General features: G+C 41.4%; 1 protein-coding gene across 1 annotated transcript in view; it reads right to left on the reverse strand.

Annotated features, from left to right (window-relative positions):
* Positions 1–4,802: 4,802 nt before the first annotated feature.
* Positions 4,803–27,682, reverse strand: part of PDHX (pyruvate dehydrogenase complex component X) — a 63,018-nt gene continuing 40,138 nt past the window's right edge. The window contains exons 8-11 of the mRNA XM_066639679.1: positions 24,653–24,711; positions 20,452–20,610; positions 16,515–16,579; positions 4,803–8,768 (exon numbers count right to left, since the gene is read on the reverse strand). Of these exons, the coding sequence (XP_066495776.1) occupies positions 8,504–8,768; positions 16,515–16,579; positions 20,452–20,610; positions 24,653–24,711 (548 nt within the window). The 3' untranslated portion in view covers positions 4,803–8,503. The remainder of the gene's footprint in view (positions 8,769–16,514; positions 16,580–20,451; positions 20,611–24,652; positions 24,712–27,682) is intronic.

Here is a 27,682-nt window from a genome sequence, read left to right on the forward strand (position 1 = left end):
CTTGACATCTTTCTCTGTTCTTCTTGTACTCATGTGTACAGTTTTAATTTTAGCCTTAGAAAGTATAACTGGAAGGATAAATAGGTTCAATTCTACCTACAGCATGCTTTATGTCTACCACACAATAGGCCCTATCTCTGGATCAATAGTTTATCACTGCAGTCTCTGTTCATTAGATCTTTTTCAGGTGAGGTAATAACTATTTCATTCGCCAGCAATGAGATTGCTACAGAGAGGGAGGGGGAGCAATTAAGTAACCTCATTTAACAATGATCAACTACATGATTTTGAAATGGCGATGATGAATATAATGTTGGAAAAGTTGAGTCATTGCATTGCACTCAGGTTGCATTCAGAGGAATGGGAATGAGGCGGAAAGGTTCCAACCAGTTAGAAAGCAGGCTACGAGCACATCATAGCCTTGCCCGACTCCTCAGAAGTAGCATGCAAACAAGTTGGACTGCAAGACTGGAGGTCAATTCATCAAATCATCTTTGAGAAATGTGGAAGAGCCACAAGATGACCTTCTTGCTCAATATTTTCAGGCTCAAATCATCCCCTGAAAGCACCTCCGTGAGCCAAGTGACCATTTCTCAAAAGGTGATTTCAAAACAAGGGTGTCAAACTTAAGACCGGCGAGTCAAATACAGCTCGTGGAAGCTCTTTGTCTGGCCTACATGATAATTGGGCTCTCCTAGCACCGCTGCTTCTGCTGAGGCTCTAGAAAGAAAAGATGGAAGGAGGTTTTAGAAGGCAAGGAACACTACAGGGTAAGGGGAGGATCAAGAGAGCAGCTCTGCTGAGGCATTGGGAGAACCCAATCAACATGTGGGCCACCCTTTCAGCAGTGCTGCTTCTACTGAGATGTCACTTCACAAAGCACTCTTAGCTGCTGAGCTGTGAAATGATGCTTTGGCAGAAGCGGCGCTGTTCAAAGGGCAGTCTGTGTGATAACTGGGCTCACCCATACCTTAAAAAAATGATCAGGATTTACATATCCATTCGTTATTTGATTTTCTCTATAAACTGCTTTGCGAACTTTCCATTGAAAAGCAGTATATAAATACCTTTAATATTTTATTATTCACAGCTAATGAGTTCCAACAGCTATAAGTTCCAATGAGCGCTTATATTTCACCATCATCAGTTTAATAAAGTCACTTCCTTCTTAATGATGTTACATCCGGCCTTCAGCAGGAACCATATTTGGCCCGCTGTTTGAAATGAGATTGAACACCCCTGCTTTAGAGCCTCTTTAGAAGTTATAACAAGTCATTTTACCACATGGAGGCACTGCCAAAAGATCTGTTAGCTCTGCCAAAGATCTGCTTAATTCCATGAATATTAAAGAATTGTTAGTATTCTTCCACCTGAGAAAAAAGAGACCTTCTAAGCTTATACAGAGATATAGCAAAAGTGAAATTTGCAAGCGACTCTTGAAGCTTTTATGAAGCGATGGATGCAAAGGGTTGTGTGCTTCCCTCACATGACAACATCTAGGGCTCTAAATGACCACTGGAGCTCATCCATCTTAACACCAGGTGAGAAATAAGAATCTTAGGCTGCAGTCCTATAATTCACCTGGGAATAAGGCCCACTGAATTCAATGAGACTTCCTTCTGAGCAGACATGCATAGGCTTGTGCTGTTACTTTGCAGTCAAAAGGATAAGGAATGAAGAGAATGTGCTTTCCAGGCTTCTCTTGCCTCATGTCTGGAACTCAGGGCTCAATCCTATGCAATTTTCCAGTGCTGATGCAACTGTGCCAATGGGGTGTGCACTGCATCTTGCAATTGGGGGGCAGTCACAGAGGCCTCCTCAAGGTATGGGAACATTTGTACCCTTACTTGAGGGCTGCATTACGGCTGCACCGGTGCTGGAAAGTTCCCTTGGCCAGTTTTGGAAGCCTCGAGGAGCCATGCAAATGGTCTGTGTGGCTGTTGTGAACCTGGTGCAACCAAGAGACACCGCTGCATTCTTCCTTAACCCATTTTTGCCCTGCCCACAAGTGTATACATTTGGACCTTGTAGCGTATATACAACTTTTGGGCAGAAATGGCTTAACCTTTCTTTAGATGTTCCTTTACTGGCAACCCAATCCTATGCATGTCTACTCAGAAGTAAATCATATTAGAGTCAATGGGGCTTACTCCCAGGAAAGTATGGATAGGATTGGGTTGTTAGTCTTTGGTTCAAATGAGAGCTCAGGCAGGGAATTGCAGCTAGGTTTGGTCAAATCCTAAAGGCAGCATCTGCCTAGGTCTTTTTTCATAAAGCAGAAGCAGCTGACGGACCAGCAATAGGTGTAGCCCCAAAGCAACTCTCACTGCCAGATCGAAATAATGTATATAAAAAAGGAAGGCAATTTTAATTAGCTACATGCTGACTAAAAAGAACAAAGGGAGTCTAGAATGCAACCATTTTGTAGAATGGACTATTACTATTTTAGTATACAGGCATTCAAGTCCCAGACACATAAGGCGCTCATATTAGGAGCAGGCATATGACAATCTATTGCTGGACAAATGACAGAGTGAAATTTGTCCTGACACTTAACAATGCTATTCCATTGCCAAGGTATCTCTGGCTGAATGAACCCTATAAAATATGTAAGTGCTCTTGCTCCACAACTGTAATTCAGGCATACATATAAGGTACAATAACCAAGGCCTCACTGCAAAAACCTGGAAAAGGACAGGAATACTGTAATGTCTAAGTGAAATTATCAGACTGTTCAGATTGCCCTCTGCTGGCCTCGGTTTGCATTTGCAGGTAAAAAAAATCATGTTCTGTGATTTCAGCTAATTAATCATACTAATTAATTAGCAGACTTTAGGCACAATCCTAACCCCTTATGTCAGTGCTTTCCAGCACTGGCATAGCAGTGCCAATGTGACATGTGCTGCTTCCTGCAGTTGGGTGTCACTCACGGACAAAGCAAGGGAATGTTTGTTTCCTTACCTCAGAGCTGCATTGCCCTTATGTCAGTGCTAGAAAGCACTGACATAAGGGGTTAGGACTGCGCCCTTTATGACTTATCCAAAATCTGATCACCAATGCAGTTAACAAAAGTCTTTGAAACACAGGGCCATTAAAGAACCTTATATGTGGACCGGAGAGATGAACTGGCTCTCTCCACCCAGCATCAGATTGGGGAAAATAAAAACAGTAATAGGCTGCTTTTGGCTGGATCTTGCACAGCACCAATGAACTCTGGACTTGTTTATTTTTTTAAAGTTGTGTACTATGTGTGTGATAATAGAAATATTTCTCTCTTACAAACCTGGATGAAGATTAATGTAGCAAGTGTTTCTGTAGCGATGTGCAGTAGCTGTTTAAAAAAGTGTGAATCCTTACTCCCTTTCTTTTAGACCCTTCCCCCAAAAAAGCTTAGTAAAGTGTTTAATAGACACATTTAAACTGGTTAAAAGATAATCAGATCTATGAACACATTTTGTGATAAAAAAAATTTGCTTAAGTATTATTCAGTTTAGCTCCTGGTCAATTTGAAGGATACAGACTGAATGAAGAGCATGATGAACTTTCTGTATCAGCAAGCAGGAACTTTCACAGTTTTGTCCAATAAGGAGTTAGGGAGGCATGGAGTGGGGTATCTTTTGCTCCTTCTTTGCCTATTCCAAAATCCTTCAGGGCTTGCTCTAGTATACATACTTGCTCTATACATATTGCTCTATGTATACATAAGTACACATACATATATATAGAAAACAAAGCTTGTCTGCCCAGTATTTGCATATCAATGTTAAACGTCAATTTTTGGGCGGGGGAGGGGAAGGGGAGGTTCTGTTGATTTTTATCCCTTATTGACCATTTGATATTAAAAAAACAAAAACCCAGACCAATGTATTTTTTTTCCTTTTTTTGTGTTATGGCCTTCATTGTTTTTAGACAATCTGAATTCTGAGAGAAAAAAAAGTGGGATATACACAGTAAACAAATATCTCTAGCCAGACACAATTGAGACATAGACTCTCTCTCAGCAAGTATCCAGTGGTCTGGCTCTTTGCATGTATACCACACACACTGCAGGTACCACCACTGTAATTTTTGGACAATGGAGGGAAATCAGTAAGATGGCTTCCAACATTCCTTGCGGACCACTGAAGTGTGAGATAATCAGGAACCAACCACATTGGTGGTGGAAATTCTGGAAGTTCACTACCAATTGCTCCCCAAAAACCAATAGCCCACACCCAGAAAAGCTTGACTGTATCCTATGGGTTACATCCAATCCCACTCTTGTGTGAGAGTTGTCTCTTCCTCACACAAGAAACGAGAAGGGGTGTGATTTTCATCTTTCTTCCCCTTCCAATCCAGTCCCCTGCAGCCCTCGAAAAACTAGTTATGAGTTGGGGGTTCTCAGCAACAAGAAGTACGTGGTGCAGGGCACTAGAGAGGGAAGTGGAAATAATCAAATATCATGCCCCCCCCCCTTGTGTGATCAAAGCATGCTCAAGAGAGGGTTTGGGTACTATCCAATGAATTTGTTTAGGAAGTATACAATGTGTATCTTAAAAATGGTGCCAAGCACATTTCAAGCAGAATATGCATTTGTTTAAAATTCTCTTCATTAAAAAATATCAAAAAGACATAAGAAAACACATCGTTCTTTCCACAGAGTACACTCTCAGAATTAACACATTATTGATACATATTTTTCAGTCATTCCCTAAAAAAAAAACAAAAAAAAAAAAAACCTTTCTTCCATCACTGGTTTTTTTGTTTTTTGACAAACAGCATTATCAGTGGAACCTTTGCAAAAGAACAACAAATGAAAAAGCCACTGGTTAGAGTTCATTTTATTTAAAGAAGTTTGTTGCACATTTAACAATGGAAAACACTTTGCAATCTCAAATTGCATATCATATCTGTATTTTCATATATCATATACATATATTTTATACATATACATATATGATATTTTCATATATACAGATTATCATACCTGTATCAAATCATATCTGTATTTTTTTCAGTCAAGACATATTTATTCTAAATGTGAACCAGATGCAAGATTTGTTTTCTAGCTTGCCAAATTTTATTAGAGCCCATTAATTTCAGCCCATTGGTACAAAAAAACAGCAGACCTACACACCCATGTGGGTCAACGCACAAAGGATCTTGACCTACTTCATGTCATTTCTGGAGAAACTGTGTCCTATGTCAATGAAATACCTGCATTTTATTGGATAATTCATCATTGCATTCTAAGCTAGTGGAACTCTGCTTGAATCTCTCCAGTCAAATTGAAATTCCCTTTAATTAGTCTCAACAGATGTTTAGGGATGCTTCAATTTGCTTGGAGCAAGACATGTCCCCCTCTCTCAACAAACAAAGGCTCCCCCTTGTGCTCAATCTATCAGAGGAAACCTTTGGACAAAAGTTCTTGGAAAAGGGGGGGAAATTTCCACTGGTCCAAAGCACACTGAATATCAGCACTAGAATCTCAAGCCACTCCAATCTCATGAGCGACCATGACATACATGTAGTTATACAAACTTGTGCCTATAAGATCATGCAATATAAACAGAACCTACACATGGTTAAATAAAATTACAATGTGGCATAAAGTCCTATGTCTGATGGAAGTCTAACCTATTACTTGAGACAGCAGTAAACCATGTCAACAAGCTGTGATCAACATTTTTCATATTTTTGCTTGACAACCTGGTAAATTTTGAACGGGGTAAACTTCTAACTTGCACTCCCATCCTGATCACCTGCAAGACTAGTCATTTTTGGACAGGTGACAGCAGATGTAACACACTAGCTTTCAGTGAGAGGCAAGGCTCAGAGTTATGGACACAATACAGTACAATATACAACTCTTTGGGCACTCCTGATCTGATGTTGCCTCTTGCAGGTGAACTGAAAGCAGGGTAAGAGGTTTAATTAATATAATACCATACAATCAACTGTGAACTGCTTATACAGTTTCATGTACAAAATTCTGCTTAATGGTAGAGAAAAGACATTAAAAAACAAGTTTATTGAACATAAATATTTTATTCTCGAACTAATTTCTCCCTGCACATGTGGACCAAGAGTCAGTCTCTTTTTCTCTCTCTCTCTCTAATGCTTTTACAAGATATTACATTTGCAAAATCTTGTCTTGATCTTGCTGGCAGCTGCAAACCTTCCTGGAGGCAACTGCACAGAGGATATGGGTAATATGAACCAGTCCTTCAGGAAACAAACATAGGCATTTAGCCCACTATGGAGCAGCAACATCTTAATAAGTATGTCAGGCTCCACAATACAGTTCTAAGGCAGAGTGAAGAAGGTCACTGCAAATTTGGGAAGCAATTTAAGTCAGTGAAGAGCCTTTTTTCACATTCCAAGTTCTACTTAAGGAAGACTCAAGATGAAGCTTCCTTAAGTAGAACTTGGAAAGTGAAAGTATACACTCAGTGTTTACACACTCAGTGGTAAATATGCACCTCTGGAAATCAAAAGCTTTAGGACTAGGCACTAGAAAGTTCTGACAGAAAGCAGTTTGTGTAGATTGGATTAATGTAATGTCACTCACAGCCCAATCCTAACCTGTGCCTGTGCAGCCAGGCTGCTCGGCATGCACTGTATCCTGTGCAGGTTAGGAAGAGGCTGGAGGTCTATTCGGGGTAAGGGGATAGAGAAGCCTCTATGGGGCTTCTCTGAGCCGCACCAGCTATTTAGCCAACACAAATCTAGGAAGCCCAGTGTAACGCCGGGAGGCTTGGGAGTGGGGTTAGGATATGGTGGAGGAGCCCTCTGCCAATCCCAACCCTTCCCATGCCTCACCTGCTCCCATGTCATCTTCCCCTGCCCCGAAATGCCCTCTCCCTGCCACCCTAACCATGCCCCTGCACTGCCTGAAGCCTTGTTTGCTTGCGCTGTTGGCTGGGGCTCCAGATGTGGTGCCGGCAGGCCAATGTAGGCCTTTCTGCAGGTACTGCTTGCCTGCGAGTCAGTGTAAAAGCACTTTACAGTGGCAACTGCTGTGCCAGCCCAGCGCAGTGATACAATTGTGCTGTCAGATGACATTTTTTTCAAGAGTTATTTCATATACGAGATGATGAATATCGTAAGATGAATATCTGCTAAAAGAAATAACTTCTGTACAAGAAACTGAATTAGTCCTACATGCTGTTTTGTCTTATGTTCATAAGAGGGGTCGTACATATGTGTGCAACAAAGAAATTATATTTGGAGTACAGACCATTTTCTACACAGAACAACTAATGTGCCTTCAATTTTTGATTTATGAGAAGTGGCCCTAATTCAGCAAGGATACATTAATTGTTAGTTAGCAACTCTTAAGTATAATTTTACTTATATGGCAGAATGATGGTTCAAGTGTTCCATAATATAATCCAATTAGCACTGTTAGGATTGTGTTGTGAATTCCAAAGACACGATTTCTCTGCCCACACAGATTCCATAAGAGAATATCTACAATATTGATATAACATAGTTGATTTATACCACGGAGTATAACCAACATATTAATGATGTGTAGGATTAAAAATTCAAGTCTCATTTCTCTCCTAGCCCACTCAGATTTGAATTTACTCTGCAGGAAAAATGAAAAAGGCAATTTAGGCAAGGATAAAAATTTCATTTTGAAAGAAACCAACTTCTGAAAATGTGTGTGTTTTACTATTAGATTATACTAGGAAAGAACACTTGAAATCTTGCACATAGACTATTTGCCTAAGTCCTGATAGGTTTGAAAGAGATAAAGGCAGGCATCATTTGGACAGCACTGTAGTCAAAAAACCGGAATGATATGAGATACAAAGGAACTACAGTGGACAACATTTGGCACTAGGGATTTATTAGTTATCTATGGAAGTTTCACCCATTGCTATGTAATTTAATATTGGCCCTCTGTAATACCATAATCACCATCACAAAAATCAATGAAGCAGTTATATTTATAGCATACTGAGGACCAACACAGAATTGCTAACAAAGTTCTTAGGATTCTCATAGCTGACAAAGCCTGGTTCTAACTGGGAAACTTTTTTTGTCTTAATATTCAACTTTCTCTCTCTAATAGCAGACTTGTTGAAACAGACTCATTGCATGTCAACTTCTGTGGCTGACTAAATGTTGGAATAGGTCTTCTTGCTTTCTTCACTCTGACCAAAGATTTCCCCTGAAGAACTGGATGGTTTTGTTCCCTTTCATTTGTTTTCTCATAGGCACATTCATTCTGCCTTATCTAAGATATTCACATCTGAAAACTGAACTGTCACCTGATATATTGCAGCAGGTTGTGTTCTTAAACAGTTTGACAGATTCAACATGTTTAACAGAATATTAGCATATAAAAGAAAAAAGTGGAAATCATGGATCTCCAGAAGATTTTCAAGTTTATTCAAATAAATAGTGTAATTGTCCACCTCAAGTAAAGCATCTGCCTTCCAATGCACCTGGGTTTTCTTCTTCTGTACAACTCCCACCTTTTTTTGCCAAGATGAGGACCAAATTGACCAAATTAATACAAGGCTAGACGGGTTGGATTCTCCAAGTTAGCTTTAAGGCTCCCCAGAAATTCTGAAGCTAGTTTGTCATCTACCACACGGACATCACTTGCTAATGTTACCGTCATGAGCTGGTGTTGCTGAAGTTTCTCGTTCCCTTCCTCATCCTCCACAACTGAAAGTTCTGTCCGAGCTCCTCCCACAGCAAGGAAACAAGCCTGAGGAGGGTTTATGATGCCAATGAAGCTGCTGATGCCAAACATATCTATATTTGAGATGCTAGGGGGGCAGGAGGGTGGAGGAAGAAAGAAAAGAGACATGGAAAGATAAAAATGAAAAAGCAGGAAAATAAATCCTAAACTAAAAAATGCAATTGCAAACGATTAAGTATGATGGTGTATTAGTATAAGATAAATGCTCCAATTTAGAATTTTAGCTTAATGCAACAACCCATTGTTGAAAACACAACTTTACAATGATTGATTAAACAGCCTACACAAAAGAAACACAGCCTGCATTCTCTACTCTGGAGATAAAGTAGATAGATTAAAGCTAACTTTTTTTTTTTTAATAACCTCAGTATGAGCAGCACTGTTTTTATTTTGCTACAGCCAAACTAGGCAGACTCTTTGGAAGTTTGATAGTTATTTTTGTAAAACATTTATTTTACTTGCATTTTCCATAGAAACGTTCCCACCCACCCCAGGCTTCTCCCGACTTCTGCCACACTTGCCATGCCCCTGCCATTCCAGTGCCTTCACAGGTATCCACTATTGTTCCACCTCGGTACTGAACAAGAAGGCAGAGGCGATACCAAGGTTGGCTTAACATCCCACACAATGAACTACAGTAACAGACAACTTGGATGTAAAGTACTAAGCATCCACTGGCAGGGAATTGCTTAACATAAAAGGCTTGATAGGCAGTGCTGTGTCTCTCTGTGTCAACTGGCACAGAGGACAGCAAGAAAAATAATTGTGCCCCATATGCTGTTCCACAGATTCTGAATATTGCAGAAAAGACATACACCACTGTTGACTTGCTGGGGCATAAGTCATGGGTGTGTCCTCGGTGCAAGGAGCTCCAAGGTCTCAGGGAACGCGTCCGCTCCCTTGAAGCCCTGGTGGCCGACCTGGAGAAGCGCAGGCAGGCAGAGGAGGACCGTGGGGAGACTTCCGGGGACAATCAGGCTTCGTCCCAACCTCAGGCTTGCAGCTCCTCAGCTGCCCGGGTGGGAAGTCTCGGGACTGGAGGACGTCATCCTGGAGAGGAGGGAAACAATCCCCTAGGGGGGACCCCTTCTCCAGGGGATGGGCCCGTATCCGAACGCACTCGGGATACTCCTCGGTGGGAGGGGGGTCGGGGGCTTCTTGTAGTGGGGGATTCAATTATTAGAAACATAGAGAGGGGGGTTTGCGACGGATGTGAGGACCGCATGGTGACTTGCCTGCCTGGTGCGAAGGTTGCGGACATCACTTCTTGTCTAGACAGGCTAGTAGACAGTGCTGGGGGAGAGGTAGCGGCTGTGGTGCATGTCGGCACCAACGATGTGGGCAAGTGTAGCTGGGAGGTCCTGGAGGCCAAATTTAGGCTTTTAGGCAGGAAGCTGAAAGCCAGGACCTCAAAGGTAGCGTTCTCTGAAGTGCTACCTGTTCCACACGCAGGGCCAGCTAGGCAGGCGGAGATCAGGGGTCTCAATGCGTGGATGAGACGGTGGTGTAGGGATGAGGGGTTTAGATTCGTTAGGCACTGGGGAATGTTTTGGGACAGGCGAGGCCTGTACAAGAGGGACGGGCTCCACTTGAACCAGAATGGAACCAGACTGCTGGCACATAACATTAAAAAGGTGGCAGAGCAGCTTTTAAACTGATCCCTGGGGGAAGGCCGACAGGAGCCAAGGGGCATCCGGTTCGGGACTCCTCATCCCTATGGGATGAGGATGGGGAGGTTAGAGAACAACAAGACAAAGGCACAGTAGGAGAAGAAATTGGGAAAGGTAGCGTGATGGGATGTGATAAACGGTTTGGCACACTGAGAGGATGCGGGGACAAAGGAGCGAATAAGCAGCCCATCCTAGGGCATTCCGTGTACAAATGCTTTTATGCGAATGCCCGAAGTCTACGAGCAAAGGTGGGAGAACTGGAATGTCTGGTGACAAGGGAAAACATTGACATAGTGGGCATAACGGAAACCTGGTGGAATGCGGAGAATCAGTGGGATACCGCAATCCCGGGCTATAAACTCTACAGGAGGGACAGGCAGGGGCGTGTTGGAGGTGGGGTGGCCCTTTATGTTAAGGAAGGGACAGAATCCAGCAAAGTAGAGATTGAAGGTGGGTCTGACTCCACCGTAGAATCTCTGTGGGTTAAATTACCAGGCTTATGCAGCGATGTAATACTGGGGGTGTGCTATCGTCCTCCAGACCAGAAATCGGATGGGGACCTTGAAATGAGGAAACAGATCAGGGAGGTGACAAGGAGGGACAGGGTTGTAATCATGGGGGACTTCAATTATCCTCATATTGACTGGGTCAATTTGTGTTCTGGTCATGATAAGGAAACCGGATTTCTTGACGTGCTAAATGACTGTGGCTAAGAGCAGCTAGTCACGGAGCCCACCAGAGGACAGGTGACTCTGGATTTAATATTGTGCGGTATGCAGGACCTGGTTAGAGATGTAAACGTTACTGAGCCATTGGGGAACAGTGATCATGCTGCGATCCGTTTTGACATGCACGTTGGGGGAAGAATACCAGGCAAATCTCTAACAAAAACCCTTGACTTCCGACGGGCGGACTTCCCTCAAATGAGGAGGCTGGTTAGAAGGAGGTTGAAAGGGAGGGTAAAAAGAGTCCAATCTCTCCAGAGTGCATGGAGGCTGCTTAAAACAACAGTAATAGAGGCCCAGCAGAGGTGTATACCGCAAAGGAAGAAGGGTTCCACTAAATCCAGGAGGGTGCCCGCATGGCTAACCAGCCAAGTTAGAGAGGCTGTGAAGGGCAAGGAAGCTTCCTTCCGTAAATGGAAGTCTTGCCCTAATGAGGAGAATAAAAAGGAACATAAACTGTGGCAAAAGAAATGTAAGAAGGTGATACGGGAGGCCAAGCGAGACTATGAGGAACGCATGGCCAGCAACATTAAGGGGAATAATAAAAGCTTCTTCAAATATGTTAGAAGCAGGAAACCCGCCAGAGAAGCGGTTGGCCCTCTGGATGGTGAGGGAGGGAAAGGGGAGATAAAAGGAGACTTAGAGATGGCAGAGAAATTAAATGAGTTCTTTGCATCTGTCTTCACGGCAGAAGACCTCGGGCAGATACCGCTGCCCGAACGGCCCCTCCTGACTGAGGAGTTAAGTCAGATAGAGGTTAAAAGAGAAGATGTTTCAGACCTCATTGATAAATTAAAGATCAGTAAGTCACCGGGCCCTGATGGCATCCACCCAAGAGTTATTAAGGAATTGAAGAATGAAGTTGCAGATCTCTTGACTAAGGTATGCAACTTGTCCCTCAAAACGGCCACGGTGCCAGAAGATTGAAGGATAGCAAATGTCACGCCTATTTTTAAAAAGGGAAAGAGGGGGGACCCGGGAAACTATAGGCCGGTCAGCCTAACATCCATACCGGGTAAGATGGTGGAATGCCTCATCAAAGATAGGATCTCAAAACACATAGATGAACAGGCTTTGCTGAGGGAGAGTCAGCATGGCTTCTGTAAGGGTAAGTCTTGCCTCACGAACCTTATAGAATTCTTTGAAAAGGTCAACAGGCATGTGGATGTAGGAGAACCCGTGGACATTATATATCTGGACTTTCAGAAGGCGTTTGACACGGTCCCTCACCAAAGGCTACTAAAAAAACTCCACAGTCAGGGAATTAGAGGACAGGTCCTCTCGTGGATTGAGAACTGGTTGGAGGCCAGGAAGCAGAGAGTGGGTGTCAATGGGCAATTCTCACAATGGAGAGAGGTGAAAAGCGGTGTGCCCCAAGGATCTGTCCTGGGACCGGTGCTTTTCAACCTCTTCATAAATGACCTGGAGACAGGGTTGAGCAGTGAGGTGGCTAAGTTTGCAGATGACACCAAACTTTTCCGAGTAGTGAAGACCAGAAGGGATTGTGAGGAGCTCCAGAAGGATCTCTCCAGACTGGCAGAATGGGCAGCAAAATGACAGATGCGCTTCAATGTCAGTAAGTGTAAAGTCATGCACATTGGGGCAAAAAATCAAAACTTTAGATATAGGCTGATGGGTTCTGAGCTGTCTGTGACAGATCAGGAGAGAGATCTTGGGGTGGTGGCGGACAGGTCGATGAAAGTGTCGACCCAATGTGCGGTGGCAGTGAAAAAGGCCAATTCTATGCTTGGGATCATTAGGAAGGGTATTGAGAACAAAACGGCTAGTATTATAATGCCGTTGTACAAATCTATGGTAAGGCCACACCTGGAGTATCGTGTCCAGTTCTGGTCGCCGCATCTCAAAAAAGACATAGTGGAAATGGAAAAGGTGCAAAAGAGAGCGACTAAGATGATTACGGGGCTGGGGCACCTTCCTTATGAGGAAAGGCTACGGCGTTTGGGCCTCTTCAGCCTAGAAAAGAGACGCCTGAGGGGGGACATGATTGAGACATACAAAATTATGGGATGGACAGAGTGGATAGGGAGATGCTCTTTACACTCTCACATAATACCAGAACCAGGGGACATCCACTAAAATTGAGTGTTGGGCGGGTTAGGACAGACAAAAGAAAATATTTCTTTACTCAGCGTGTGGTCGGTCTGTGGAACTCCTTACCACAGGATGTGGTGCTGGCGTCTAGCCTAGACGCCTTTAAAAGGGGTTGGACAAGTTTCTGGAGGAAAAATCCATTATGGGGTACAAGCCATGATGTGTATGCGCAACCTCCTGATTTTAGAAATGGGTTATGTCAGAATGCCAGATGCAAGGGAGGGCACCAGGATGAGGTCTCTTGTTATCTGGTGTGCTCCCTGGGGCATTTGGTGGGCCGCTGTGAGATACAGGAAGCTGGACTAGATGGGCCTATGGCCTGATCCAGTGGGGCTGTTCTTATGTTCTTATGACCATTTGGCATTCAATCCATTACGCTGGTATCATGCAACCTGAGAACCTGTCAACAATGGTGTTATCTCTTCTTGATCAACTGTAGGGGGATGCGGCTCAGAATCTAAACAATTCTTAGATTTATCTGAAACTATCAGGTATATCATTCCTCTGCAATGAAGTTGTTCTTGCGAATGAGTACCCATATTCTTGCTCAGCTGGATCCTCATTAGCCTGACAACAACAAAAAAAGCCTTTTGCTGAAATGCTTGATTATGATCAGGGAGGTGGTTACTAATTTAAAAATATTTCATAATAAAATAAATAGTGTTGCGCATTAGGCGACTGTATTCCAATTAAGTTGTGTATATCTTTATCGCTAGTGTGCCCTAGGATATTGTTATAGTCATCAATTACATGTACAACAACTGCAACATTTCTACCATTGCTGTCACAGTTGCGCATGCACTGGTTACATCCAGGTTAGGCTATAGCAAAGTGTTCCACATTTCTAAGGTTGCAATCCTGTATACACCTTCCTGGGGGGTAAGGTCCATTGAGCACAATGGGACCCACTTCTGAGAAGACCTACATAGGATTGTGCTGTAAGTCTGGTCTTTTAAAAAGCTTTAGCTGGAACAGATGAAACTGTGAGGTTGCTAATAGGAGTTTGACCGACCATGCCATACCAAACTACTTTGTATTGGCAACCTTCAGTCTCGAAAGACTACGGTATACCAAACTACACTGGCTTCTAATTTGCCTCAGTGTGCAATTGAAGGTGCTGGTTCTTACCTTTAAGGTTTCAAAGAGTTTGGGGCCAGGTTATCTAACAACAATGGTATATTGTATGAATCTGTGCATATGCTAGGATCAACAGGGGAGGCCCTGTTGTGTGTGCCTCTGCCTACAGTAGTGGGGGGCACTGAGACCCAAGACTGTGCATTTTCTGCAGCAATAGGCAGGTAACAATTATAGGTTGGTCCTATTTATTTGAAGATTCGGTGTCCGTGGATTTTACTATCCTCAGGTTCCTAATCTGCAGTGTCAGACTGACCTGTACCCTCTGGACATGTACCCAGAGGGTGTTCTGAGGCACAGGGAGGCTGCACATAGCCTTCCTAGGTCCCAAATGCCTTCTAAGGCCTCTGGGAGGAAAACCAGAAGTAACATTCTAAGGCCTTTTGAAGGCCTGAAGAGGCAGCGCACTGCCACTCCAGACCTCAGAACGCTCTCTGGACACAACTGGAGCACAGCTCCAGTAATGTTTGGATGTCTGGTATGCCCTGACACACAGATTTCATTATCTGTGGGTTTTGGCACTTGCAGGGGTTCCAGGGATGGAACTCCTGTGGATGCCAAGGCACAACTGTATTTGGGTTCATTTACCTGCTTCAGTGATCAACTCTTTGGAAAATCCTGGAAATTCTGTTTGATGGCAGTTTTATGAAGTTGCTATTGTTTATGAAGTTTTTATGAAGTTTATGAAGTTGCCACTACTGAGGGTTTTTTTTAATAGGTATCTGCAACTGAATCTGTTAATTTTTAAAATGTCTTTTTAAAAATTATTAAATTTTTTAAGGCAAGTTGTAGGCGGAAAAAATGGGATACAAATAGATTTGTAAATAAAATAGTTAACACTAGAGTTATGACTTCAGGGAACGACAGTCCTGAACAGATGAAATTCAGACAACTCAAAGAAATTCTGACAGCGATGGAACTGTAGTCAGCAGAAAACCGTGAATAGATTTACAATGTGATACTGTCCCCAACTACTAGATGCCTGAGAAGAGAGCAGATTGCATCTAATCAATTTGAGCTAGAGTTCTTGAACTGCTCTTTTGCTACTAACCCACAACTTCAGCCTGTCTGAATATTTATGGCATTCAACTGCATGGAGCAAGGCTAAAGGTGGAAGGTAAAAGACAGTCCCTGATGCAGTAAGAGAGAAACAGGGTAAACAGCATCCTGTCACTATTCCATGCTCTTTGTGCTGGTGCAGCAGTGGGCCCAGAAAAACTTGAGCAATAAAACACCCTGCTAAGCTTAATGTACAGCCTTGGAGACCCAACCACCCTCCTTCTAGTCATTAGGCAAGTGAACAGAAAGAAACAGCAGTCCAGTAGACCATCACAGAGTTCCAGCAAACATTTATACATTAGGGGCCTGTTCAAAAATATAGGATAAACAGAGACAGGGTCTTCATGAGCATAAATTACGGTGCAATCTTAACCCACTTTCCACCACTGACATAAGGGCAATGCAGCTCTGAGTTCCCTTATTTCTTACAAACAAACATCTTACTTTGAGGAGGCCTCCATTAGTGCCACCCCATGGCAGGATGCAGCACATGTACTATTGACACAGCTATGCCAGGGCTGGAAAGTTGGTTAGGATTTAGGCCTTAGCAAATTAAATGTCCAAACACTTTAGTGACTAGTCCACTGTGAACATACACTCACTGAGTTTTGGGTAGATGTACAAATCTCCCCCCTCCCCCATCAAACTCACAGGAAATCTGTTCTGCAGGTGTGCAGCTAATGAGACTCCGCACACACTGTAGCAGTGGTGATATGTCATGAGTATACAGTGAGTGGTTTAAAAACACCCTTAAAAAATAAAAGTGCCAAATATCTCATTAGATAAAGGTGCAAAGCACTTGAGGGGAATTTTTTTTTTTTTAAAGTAGACAGGCTAACTAAAATATAGAAATGGGAGATAGAGGCAAAGAGAAAGTCAGCATTGGATTCTGATGTTGTCATTTGAACATCCAAGTCAGAAGTACGTTGGGCTCGCCCTACAGCTCACCTCCACAGTTGCTTCCATCTGCAAGTAATATATGAATACACCCCTTGATTATAGAGAACTTAAGAAAACAAGTGTTAAAACTTTGCTTTCTGACAAGGTAATACGCTATAGTACAACCTCATTTAACACTACAACTAATTAGTAAATAATATGAGGGCAATATACCTAAATGATCCTCCTTGGCATTCTTCTGGCAGCAATTTTCCATCTCTTGCTTTCTTTGCTAGAGCCTGAAATGTACAATCCAAACACAATTGTAATGAGTAAAATACATATGCTGTTAAATTAGTTTTGCTCACAATATCCCCCCCCCCAAGAGATCAACAATAAATTCAGACAGCTGTTGCAATTTATGACAGTTAATAGATCTTATATATTTGTACCTTCTGGGAACAGCCTTTCTTTCTTCACTGGAGATTTGGGTGTAGCAAAGAAACTTGGTTAGTTACTCAATAGTCAGCAGTGCCCTATCCACAATTTGCAGAATCCAACAGAGGAATTACTTTGATTGAGGTGCCATGGTCTCCCTGTAAGCACTACCAGATTCTGGAAGATCCGTGATACAGCTATGTATCTAGCATGCTTTCATTTGTGAAGAATCTAAACCAGTGTTTCTCAAACTGTGGGTTGGGACCCACTAGGTGGGTTGTGAGCCAATTTCAGGTGGGTCCCCATTCATTTCAATATTTTATTTTTAATATATTAGACGATGCTACCATGATATATGACTGCATTTGGGGAAATGTTAAAAGTACAGGTCTGTAACAAGTTACTATGTATATTCTTTTAACAATAATAGTCAATGGAACTTACTCCTGGGTAAGTGTGGGTAGGATTGAAGACTAGATTGCTAAAAATTTTCCTGCTTGCTGATTTCACTTCCAGTCATGACATCACTTCTGGTGGGTCCTGGCAGATTCTCATTCTAAAAAATGGGTCCCAGTGCTAAATGTGTGAGAACCACTGATCTAAACTGTAATGATCTTATGGTCTAAGTAACTTATTTAGACCCTATTGAGATCCTGACTCAAATTTCTAAGTAACTCTGATCTTATGGTCTAAGTAACAAGTGCATAAGGATTTCTTTTATATCCAGTGTCTTTTTGAGATGGCACCAGTGTTCATTTTCTCCCTTTTACTATTAGTACTGACAGGGTGGCTGTATTTATAACTTTTTAAGTAATAGCAAAAACCAAAAAGTAACTCAGCTATGTTTAAAAAGACAGACAACAGGAAGTTTTATCTGTGTACTTTAAAAAAAAGCTCTTGGTAAAGTAGACTTACTAAACTACAATAGAGAGAATACATAAATGGAACTTAAGAAACAGAATACTTTCATCCTCTTTAATAGTTAAGACCTATTAATACCATAATAATAGTATTATATTATCAAATCATCATAAATTCCAACATTGTTAGGGAATATAATCCACATGAGGAAAATAGTTTTATCCTGCAATAAGATTCTGAGCGCAGGGGTGGGGATAATGCAGTGTCAGTTCATTTCCTCCAAGAAGCTCATGGACATGATAATCATCTATATTTTCCTATGACATATTTGGATACTTAAAAACAGATGTTACTTCACTGTCTTTAAATGCATTTTTTTTAAAATGGAGATATTCATAGAATGTGTCTGGAATAGAAGAAATCAAATTTCAGCAACTGAAAAAGAATGAGTACCACCCATATATTTGTGAAGCAAGTGTATTTACATTACATGGTATGGCACACATTGAACTGTGAAGCAAAATAAAAGTTCTCAAAGTGGTTTGCATTAACAAAGGAACGAGATGGTTTCCTGCTCCATAAGGGCTCACAATTTAACAAGAGACATAGGGAGACTACAGAAGGTGAGGGAAGTGAAGCATGGGTCAGTGGGGAAGAACAAGCAGTTATTTCTAGTCCCTTTAGTTTCATTACAATATATTGAAACCTTTGTGGATAGTGTCACCTCACAGGAAGGGACGTGATGGAGTTGCTGTCTTCCCTGTGTTGTGCATGACTACAAAAATAAATGAAATGCATGTTAAAGTATGGTCTGAAACAGCTTGAAGACCACTATTTTTGTTGTCCACTTCTTTGTGAACAAGACACAAAATTGTCTTGTTTTTACATAAGAACAACTAGCAAGTCTATTTTTGTCTGCTTTTTGATACAAACAGCCAACGCAAAGAAGTCTGATGATGTTAGAGGGACCGACAAGAAATAGGATAATTCCAGCATGTAATGGGACAGTGCAAGTAGCCAGGTCAATTTTTTTGTATATTCAGGTCCTAGCGATATTTAAGGGGATAATATATACTTATGTTCAAAACACAAAAATGCTAATCTTGAATAGCATTTGTAGTCACAGTGATGCAACATAAAATTTATAAATCTCTGACCGCAAGGGATGTCCCAGGAGTATTAAGACAGGATTGGAATTCTGCTCAAGATATTAAAACCAAAGCTCATTGTTACATAATAAAATCTCAGATTTCCACAATCCATCCATTATTGTTATGAAAAGATATTAATCTAGTGATATTTGGAGATTAAGACTTCTTACAATTCATGTCTCTTCCTATCCCATCATCTTTCCTTTCTACTGCACATTACAGAGTTATGACAACGAGATTGTTGGCAGGCACACATGAACAAGAGAAGAAATTAGCAACACTTTCTTTTCAGATGATGCTCTGGCAGCTCTGAACAGGAGACTGGCTATGAAGTTACAAGATTCCTTATCTGTTAAAGTGACAGGCACTTCTCTGCCAAACATTTAATAAAGTTTACCTCCAATGAAAGAAAATGGAAAGCACCTAACTGAATGGCAGAAGGCTAGTAAGTGTAAAGAAAGTGTGAAGTATATGTTCAGAGTTTAATAGCCTACACTATTCTCAGTGTTTATGACAGAAATTCAATCATTTAGGGAGAAAACTATTATATTCGGGGTCTTATACAGCTGAGCATGTTACAAAGCTAATCCTTTGTGACAAGGATTAAACACTCTCAAAATCTTACATAATGAACATAGAAATCTATTACAATTTACAATTCGTATAAAAAAAACAAGAGTATCAATTTCCAGGTCTGAATCTGTAAGTCCACAGTCACTACAAGTCTCTGAATCTCTAAGAGAACTGCTCCCTCCTTAGAGAATTAGAGGATTTCCATCGGGGCCCAAAAACATGTCTTTTTACTCTAGCCTTTTAAATTTTTTAATATGGACCCTCATGGTTTTTTATGCCGATTAGTTTTATGGTGCATTTTTTAATTGTCTTCCACTGGTTTTTTCTGCTTTTTATCGCTCTTGGCTCTTATACTATTTTTTTTATTAGAGTTTTAATCTTAAGCTCCTTACTTTGCCACCAATGATGCACACTCTTAGTCATACTTTGGACAAATACTAAAACACAGACAGCAGAGCAGGGTGGAGATAAGCATGCATATCAATGGCACAGCAATGAGGCTACCATGGCACATTCACTGAAAGTCCCTTGCAAGCTCCTAAAGAGAATCAACACCTGAACAGGTCTTTGGTTTTGCCAATTACTATAGTACAATCACATGAAATTTCCCATACAAAGGAATTTGTCAGAAAACAGATAGCTAGCTCTCCAGACGTGGTCCAATTGCTAGGTAGGGCTATCCCATGACACTTACCTGACAGTGCCTTCTGTTACCAGGTTGCTTGTTTGCCTTTAGAAAAGCAATAAGCTAACTATGCATAAAGGACGTAATGAACACTTACCCTAATCCTAAAAGGGGATCCTTAGTTTTGAGATGCACCCCCACTTTGTGTTTTTGTTCAGGCAGGGTATTCAGAATTAATTTCTCTCAAGAACTTTACATACACTTAGGTTAAATACATTTGTTGACTTTAATCTCATTTAAAATCCCCGAATGCTTGCCAGGAAACAAAACAAGATACAGTAATTCCTGCGGAATGGCACTTGATCACTGATGTCTCATGTCTAACACAGGAGCAGCTTTAAAGCAGTTTGTTTGAAATCACTTTGAAAAGGAATCTTGTGTTTGTCTGGAAGATGCCTTACATATACCTGCCGATTTAAGTGCTAGTGTGTTCATAGAGATTGCTGTGTAGATGGAAATCTACCTTGACAGAAGTAGAAATTTCCTGAACTCCTTTGGCTGAAGCATCTTTTAAGATTGGTGCCATGACACCTTGGTCTGTCGCCACAACAATAGATATGTCTATAGACTGCAGCTGCCGGGGGCCCTGTCCATCCCAGGTCACATTCACATCTGGCATTTGCTGGAAGAAGGAAACAGAGGGAAACACAGCTGTTAAAAGAATAATGGTGCAACCAATTACAAAGCAAAACCCTTTAGAACTGGTGGCAGTAGATGCATTCACATATGTGGAAAGGTTTGCCTGAAGCAAGAGAAGGTTAATAATACCTAAAGATTAAGCCACGTGAGTCTAAAAATAGACTTATCTTATTAGCTAGCATCCGTGTGTACCCACTTTGCCATAAAGCATGAATGTACACTGCAGACATGAAAACCTAACTGCCACCAGCTGTACAATTGATGGGAAAACACCGTTGCTGGGCTGGAAATGAATCAACAACAGATCCATATTCCATATCAACCTATCAACCTTGCATAGCTATGATATTCTGCACCAGCTATAAGGCAGAGCATATAGCAATGGTTCCCAAACATTTTAGCACCAGGACCCACTTTTTAAAACAACGTATAAGGACCCACCTAGGTTTATCAGACTTTTAAAAAAGAACTAAAAAAATTTATTTATTTATAATAGTAACCAGAATAAAAGACCCTCATCATTTATCTCCCTATATTTACACATGCTTGCAGGGCAGTTAGCAGCTATCTTTCAAACTTCACAAGTTCTTCTGGGAAGCCCTTTGCTAAAGCTCGTCCTCTTTTTGTTTTTGGCTTTAGTTTCTGCCCCCTTACTGGCTCGTGTCAGCACTTCAAACCTCTTCCTGCTGGAGAGAGAAGTGGGAAGGCCTACTGTCTCCTTGTATTATCCTCTGCATGCCTACTCAGAAGCAAGATCCACTGTGTACAATGAAACATAGTATGAGGAAAGTTGTATAGCATTATGGCCAAAGTGGCAGGGAAGGCAGCTTGCAGGGAGGTGCTGGAGTCAATGTGTCCAAGTGCAAATTGAGTCACCGATCCTGACTCGAGTCATAACGTGCGGCCATTGCGACTCGGCCTGAGCTGCTTATAGGGTCATATTTTCACTTGAGTCCAAGTCACTATGAGAAACGAGTCATGGTGTGAGACTGTGTGTGTGTCAGAGTTCTCATTTAAGGCCTAGACGGAATATGCAGGAGAGCAGCAGAGTAAGGAGAAAGGTATGTTGCGCCTGCCATGCCCAAATGCAAAATGAGCCACAAGGTTTGAAGGTGTTCCTCTTCTATCCTAGGAAATGCCTCCCTCCTGCTTTTCCTGCCTCTTTTGCCCTTCTCTGGGCTTGTATCCATCCAGCCATTTGTTCCAATTGCGAAAACCCCCTCCCCCCTCCATTGGGCTCCTCCTTCAGGAAAAAAAACAATCAGGCCATCCATCATTCATTCAAAAGCCCCCTCCCCTGTGTTCTGGTTGCCCCCATCTTCTTCTGGTTCCTTTCCCCAGCCTCATGCAGCCAGCCCCCCCCCCCAAAAAAAAAACAATGCTTAAGGGTTTTTCAAGCAGAAAAATCTTCAAGCAGAGGTTCAACATATGCCTGCTGGAGATGCACTGGGGGGATTTCCTGCTATAGGTAGGGAGTTGGACTAGATGACCTTGTGGGACCAACTCAATGATTCTATTATTCTGACTCTGTCCAAGCATTTCCTGCCCACTGTCTGCAACAGCACAAACTTATTTTTAAATCCTTCCTTTTGGGGAATTATCTTGAGATTTAGTGTTGCAATTCTGCAGGTTGGCAAAATCAGGAGAAAAAAAGTCTCGCTCTACACAGGTAAGGTTCTGCCTTACCTTACAGATGAATTTTTCTTGCTCAGCGTGTTTTAGAGAAAGTGCTGTTTTTAGAACTAGGGTGTCAATCATCTTTCATACCTTATTTGTCAAGAAAGGAGAGGGAAAAGAAAAATCCCCTCCATCTAGATACATGTGGCACACTTCATCATCTAGGTCTGCATTTCAGTGACATGACATTCATACACACAGTCTCTGACCCTATGCCCAGTTAATGTCCACATGACTCAAAATGAAATGGATGGTTGCAAGAACAGTGAATCAAATGCTTTGGGACTAAGCAGAGAAAATCTCATTGAAATGATGAATACTGCTACAAGGCTGCCGTTTTCCCTCTCTGCCAGAACTACTAGTACTCTAGTATATTTCTATTTTGTCTGGTAAGCCTGAAGCTAAATTCTAAAAATATCACAGAAACTATTTGAGCTGATAGGGCAGGGAGAAATATCAGGTTAGACTTTATCAGCAAGTAAAGGAAAAATAGTAAAAAAAAAAATCCAATCCAATGTCCAATCAACTCTACATAAATATTAGACATACCAAGTCAAACGCCTCCTGATTATACAAACTTCCTGCATACTCGGCCAAATAATACAATGGCATCCAGGCTAAGATAAAGTCAGTGAGCTGAATACAAATGAAGTGAATTAGAAATCCCCAAATAATGTTAAACAGATTTAAAACAAAAAAAAAGTATAGAGGAATAATTTTGCTTCCTCTAGGGAGGAAAATGTCCACATCATTATGAAAACACTATTCACGGAATAAGATACTCCAAACCCTATCCAAAATTATATTACCCTACACACAATTCAATTTAGAGAGCACCAATCTGATAACAGTGTTTTTAATAGTTAAGTATTGGATATTAAAAAGAATAAAATACTGTTAAGAGATATAATTGCTACTATACACTGAGTTTTCCTTACTGAGGCAAAATGTAAGAAAAACAAAGAAACAATGAACATACATGCAAATTATGAGGTACGTCATAGAATTACTACTGAGGACAAAATTATGTTGAAGCACGTTTTACATTAAGAATTACTGCAGCAATGTTTAACAGGTCAGATTACATTAAAATCTTTCAGCTGAACTGAAATGTGCCCCAAGTTAGTCAGATAATAGATTTTATACAGAAAGAATTTTATTTATACCCTGCCTCCCCCCCCCCCAATAAAACGTACAGCCCAATCCCATTGGGTTTCAGCACTGGCCGAATGAGTGTTCCGCCAGACCTAACAGCTGTAAAAGTGCTTTTTGGCAGCATGTGCATTAGTACATTGCTGGCTAACAGGCAGGAAGATCAGCACTTCCCAGGTCTGTTATCAGCTCTCCGGCTGCCCACTGGAGCAGATAGGACAGCAAGACAGGCAGGTGTCAAGCTGGAGCAAAACTGAGTGCAGAAGGACATGATGGAATGGAGTGTGGATCCTGTAGTGATGAGGGAGAGGGGTGGATCTGGCAATGGTGCATGCCAGATCTTATCCCCCACTTTGCTGCCTTCCTGCCCTTTTCTCTCCTTAGACTTGTGCCAGCAGTAAATACAATGTATCTTGAGGACACACCAACACTCCCCCTCTAGCTTTTGTTCCAACCTGTGCACATGTGCCTAAAAGAAAAATAAAATAAAAATAAAAAACAGTAACAGCATCTTTAGGAGTCTACATGTATAGTCAATGAACTCTTATAGCACCCAAAAGCAAGGTTTTCTGCATTCATATATTGCAACAACTTAAGTATGGGGAGAATACAGGTAGAAGACAATCTGTAATGGATGGATGACATCAAGTAAAAAAAAATTACCCATAATTAGTGGGTGAACTTAGGACCCAATCCTAACTCCAGGGCCAACACAGCTGTGCCAATGGGGCATGTGCTGCATCCTGTGGTAGGGTGCAGTCATGGAGGCCTTCTCAGAGTAAAGAAATATTTGTTCTCTTTCCCTTACCCTAGGGCTGCATCAACGCTGTAAAGTTGGATAGGATTGGGCCCTAAGTGTGGTGAAACCACTAAATTCACTTTCAGACTTGCACACTCTCACTGAATTGGGTGAATGCAATACTACAACCATTTATGTACACCTTTCCCACCTGCTCAGCACCACACCAGGAAAAAGCCACACTTTAGGACCCAATCCTATCCAAATATCCCACCTGAAAGTGCCCCAAGAAGCTACCTTCATGTATACCATACATTCTAAGAGTATAATAAGAATGGGTGAACAGCCTTTTTCTTTGAACAGAATTCAAAACACTATCATTCAAATAAAATAAGGTAGAACTTAGCACAGGACAGTTATGCCGAAATAAAAGTGTATAATCTGTGTTGCTACTTACCTTAAGAGTAACTGCTGTTGCCTTGATAATAAAATCATTTATTGTCACTTCGATATCATCTATTGGGGGGGGGGGAAGAGACAGAGAAAGAAATTAAGGTGTTTGGTTTCAGGTTGTATAAAATATCACATTATATTTCATCATAAGACCACTAAATTTGGCTTCAGATTTGTACACACTGACTGAGCTATGTGGATGCAATACCGCAGTTAATTATGTGCACCTTTTCTACCAGATCAGCACCACACCAGGAAAGAGGGTACTGACCGGAGACACTTAGACGCTTGACCTTTTCTACGTTGTTTTCAGATCCACACAAAGAGTGGCAATAAACTGTACCACAGGGAAGCAGCTCTCTGCTGCTGGGTGTACGTGAAGGGGATCTTACTTGCTGCCATTATGTCAGTCATCGTGAAACATAGGACTCTACAGTGAACAACACTTTACAGTAACACTGTTAAGATACTTCATTGAAATTAAATAACTGCTTAGAATATAAATTGCTAAGAATTAAAATGGGAAAAGATGCAGATATTCAAAATGAGAATACAAACTGACAAGATTCAGGTTCATTTGTAATAATCACATTAAAAACATGCATGTTTTTAAAGCAGGAGGAAGAAGGCTTTAGAGCAGGGGTGTCAAACATAAAGCCTGCAGGCAGCACCTGGCCCATGGAAGCTCTTTATCTGGCTCACGTGATTATTGGGCTCTCCCAGTGCTGCCCTTTCAGCAGTATAGCTTCTGCTGAGGTGCTGGGAGAGAGACAGAAGGAGGCCTCAGAAGACAAGGAATGCTATGAAGGAAGGGGACGACCAAGAAGGGTGAGAGAGAGAGAGAGATGCTGCCAAAGTGCTGAGAAAGCCCAATTATCATGCAGCCGCACTTTCAGCAATGCCTTAACATACCTACTGATTAAAATGCAGTTGATATTACAGAGTTTTCACAGTAGAGAAGAACAAGACAGCGTAACAAATACATTTAATTTAGCAGAAATTGATGAGGCAATGGTGTTTACAGACAACTCGAAGAGTCTGTAACTGTTGCTGAATATTTGCTGGCATATAGTAACCTTCATTCATTTTTTGTCTATTCCTACCCCCCCCCCCCCACACACACATTGAGCAAGTGATCCATGAATGAATTAAAATTTGAATGTATTACATACTGATTTACAGTCATTCAGAGATCTAGGTCGGCTTAAAAATAACTGTAAATTCAAATTTCATTGTTCTTTTGGATGTCTGACAATGCATGAACTGGAATAATCAAAAGATTTAGCTCATAGCTGTTCAACTATGAAATGGGAACATGGCATTGTGAGATGGCCCCTGTGGGTATTATGCTGCTCAGATTATAGAGGTGAAGGAATCTGCAGATTCTGAAACTGGGTTAACAATAACAGAGCAATAGGTCAGAAACCTTACTTCATAGCCGAGACCTATAAAATATGTTTAGGCAAAGTAAAACAAACCTTCCAAATTAACAACTCAACCTGAAGGTATTCAGTGACTTTGAGAAGTCTGAATTTTTTCAAGCATACATGACATATTATATATTGTTAAGACAATATGTCAAGTCTCCTACCTCCAGCTGAAGAGGAAATCAGTCACTGGCTATGTTCACTCTACAGTATCAGAACATTTGAAGGAAAAAATGAACTAACAAGATACAAGTAGTAGGAGTGGTACAGATCTAGGATAATATATACTGTTGGGTTACAACATACAATAAAATGAGGCCTACAGCCAAGAATGCACCACTCTTATGGAAAAAATTGTACAGGCAGTAAATGGCATTATAGTGGATAATTTTTCATTTGAGCACAGCAGCTTTCTTATGTCTTGCTTATGTGGAAGATAATTAAAAATACATTTCAAACAATACTGGAGCTTTGTTCTGAGTGTGCAATTCTTCTGTTCAAATCCATAATTTCATTAAAGAAAAAAAAAATTTCCCAGCATGCTGGAAGAAGGAAATAGGAAGGTATCCTTAAAAGCCATACATACAAAAAAGATATGTGGTTTATGGTTTAATAGTTGGAGGCCAACACCTGAATAAACTCCATCTACTCCCCCTCCCCAGATTTTAGGAAAGAAAAAAACAACTATTTGGTAGTATCTGAGGAAGAATATCACCAAATCAACATGAGCTTTTCCAAGAATCCATGGTTCTGGACAAGCTGCCTGATCTTTTTTATTCCTGTTTGCCCTATTAAGGTAGGACAGCAGGAGTGAGAAAAACACAAATATTAATGTAGCCATTTCAAACTACCTTATATAAGCAGTTAATAGCAACAGAAACCTCTTGCCAGATATCTGAAAACTGGAGAGCTCCCCATCTTCAGTTGCTGAATTGTAATGCTAAGTGACTAGCAAGGGGAGTTCAAAAACAAAACACAAAGCACAGGATTGGCTCCTTATTGGAAAATCCTGATCATCATATGAATTAACAGTACCTGTTCAGAATTCTAATTGAAGACTTTGGCCTTTACACCTGACAAGGCTACTTATTAAACAGTAACCTTGAAATTCTTCAATCAAGAAGGCATTCCTGGTGGCAAAGCCATTCATATGAGGATATTTACACAGAGCAGCACTGATTCTTTTGAGTGGCTGGAAGTATGAATATCCAAGCTGTTTATCACTTCAGCAAAGGCAAGGCTTACATTAAGCAACATCTTTGGTCTGTGAGAGGATTGCAAGAACTGTCACACACGCACACATGAGGGACAAGCATGCTTGTGGTACCAGCACAAAGGCCTGTGTCGACCTACAGGTACCTGTCAAAGGCCTGTGCCTGCTAAAGTAAAATCTCTGCAGGCCAGTGGAGGGTGGAATGGAGGCAAGAGGGGGTGTAACAGGGCAAGGAGAGGACAGGAAGGAAGTGGATCAATCCTGGGAATGGCAGCAAAGGCCTCCACCACATCCTATTCCCCTTCACAGGCCTGATAGGATTTGTATCAGCTATTTTGCTGGTGCAAGCACGAGTAGCTCCATCACAGGTGCTGGGGTTTACCTGGGGCAAGGG

Source organism: Tiliqua scincoides, chromosome 1 (assembly GCF_035046505.1).
Source record: "Tiliqua scincoides isolate rTilSci1 chromosome 1, rTilSci1.hap2, whole genome shotgun sequence".
In the NCBI taxonomy this organism is placed as follows: domain Eukaryota; kingdom Metazoa; phylum Chordata; class Lepidosauria; order Squamata; family Scincidae; genus Tiliqua; species Tiliqua scincoides.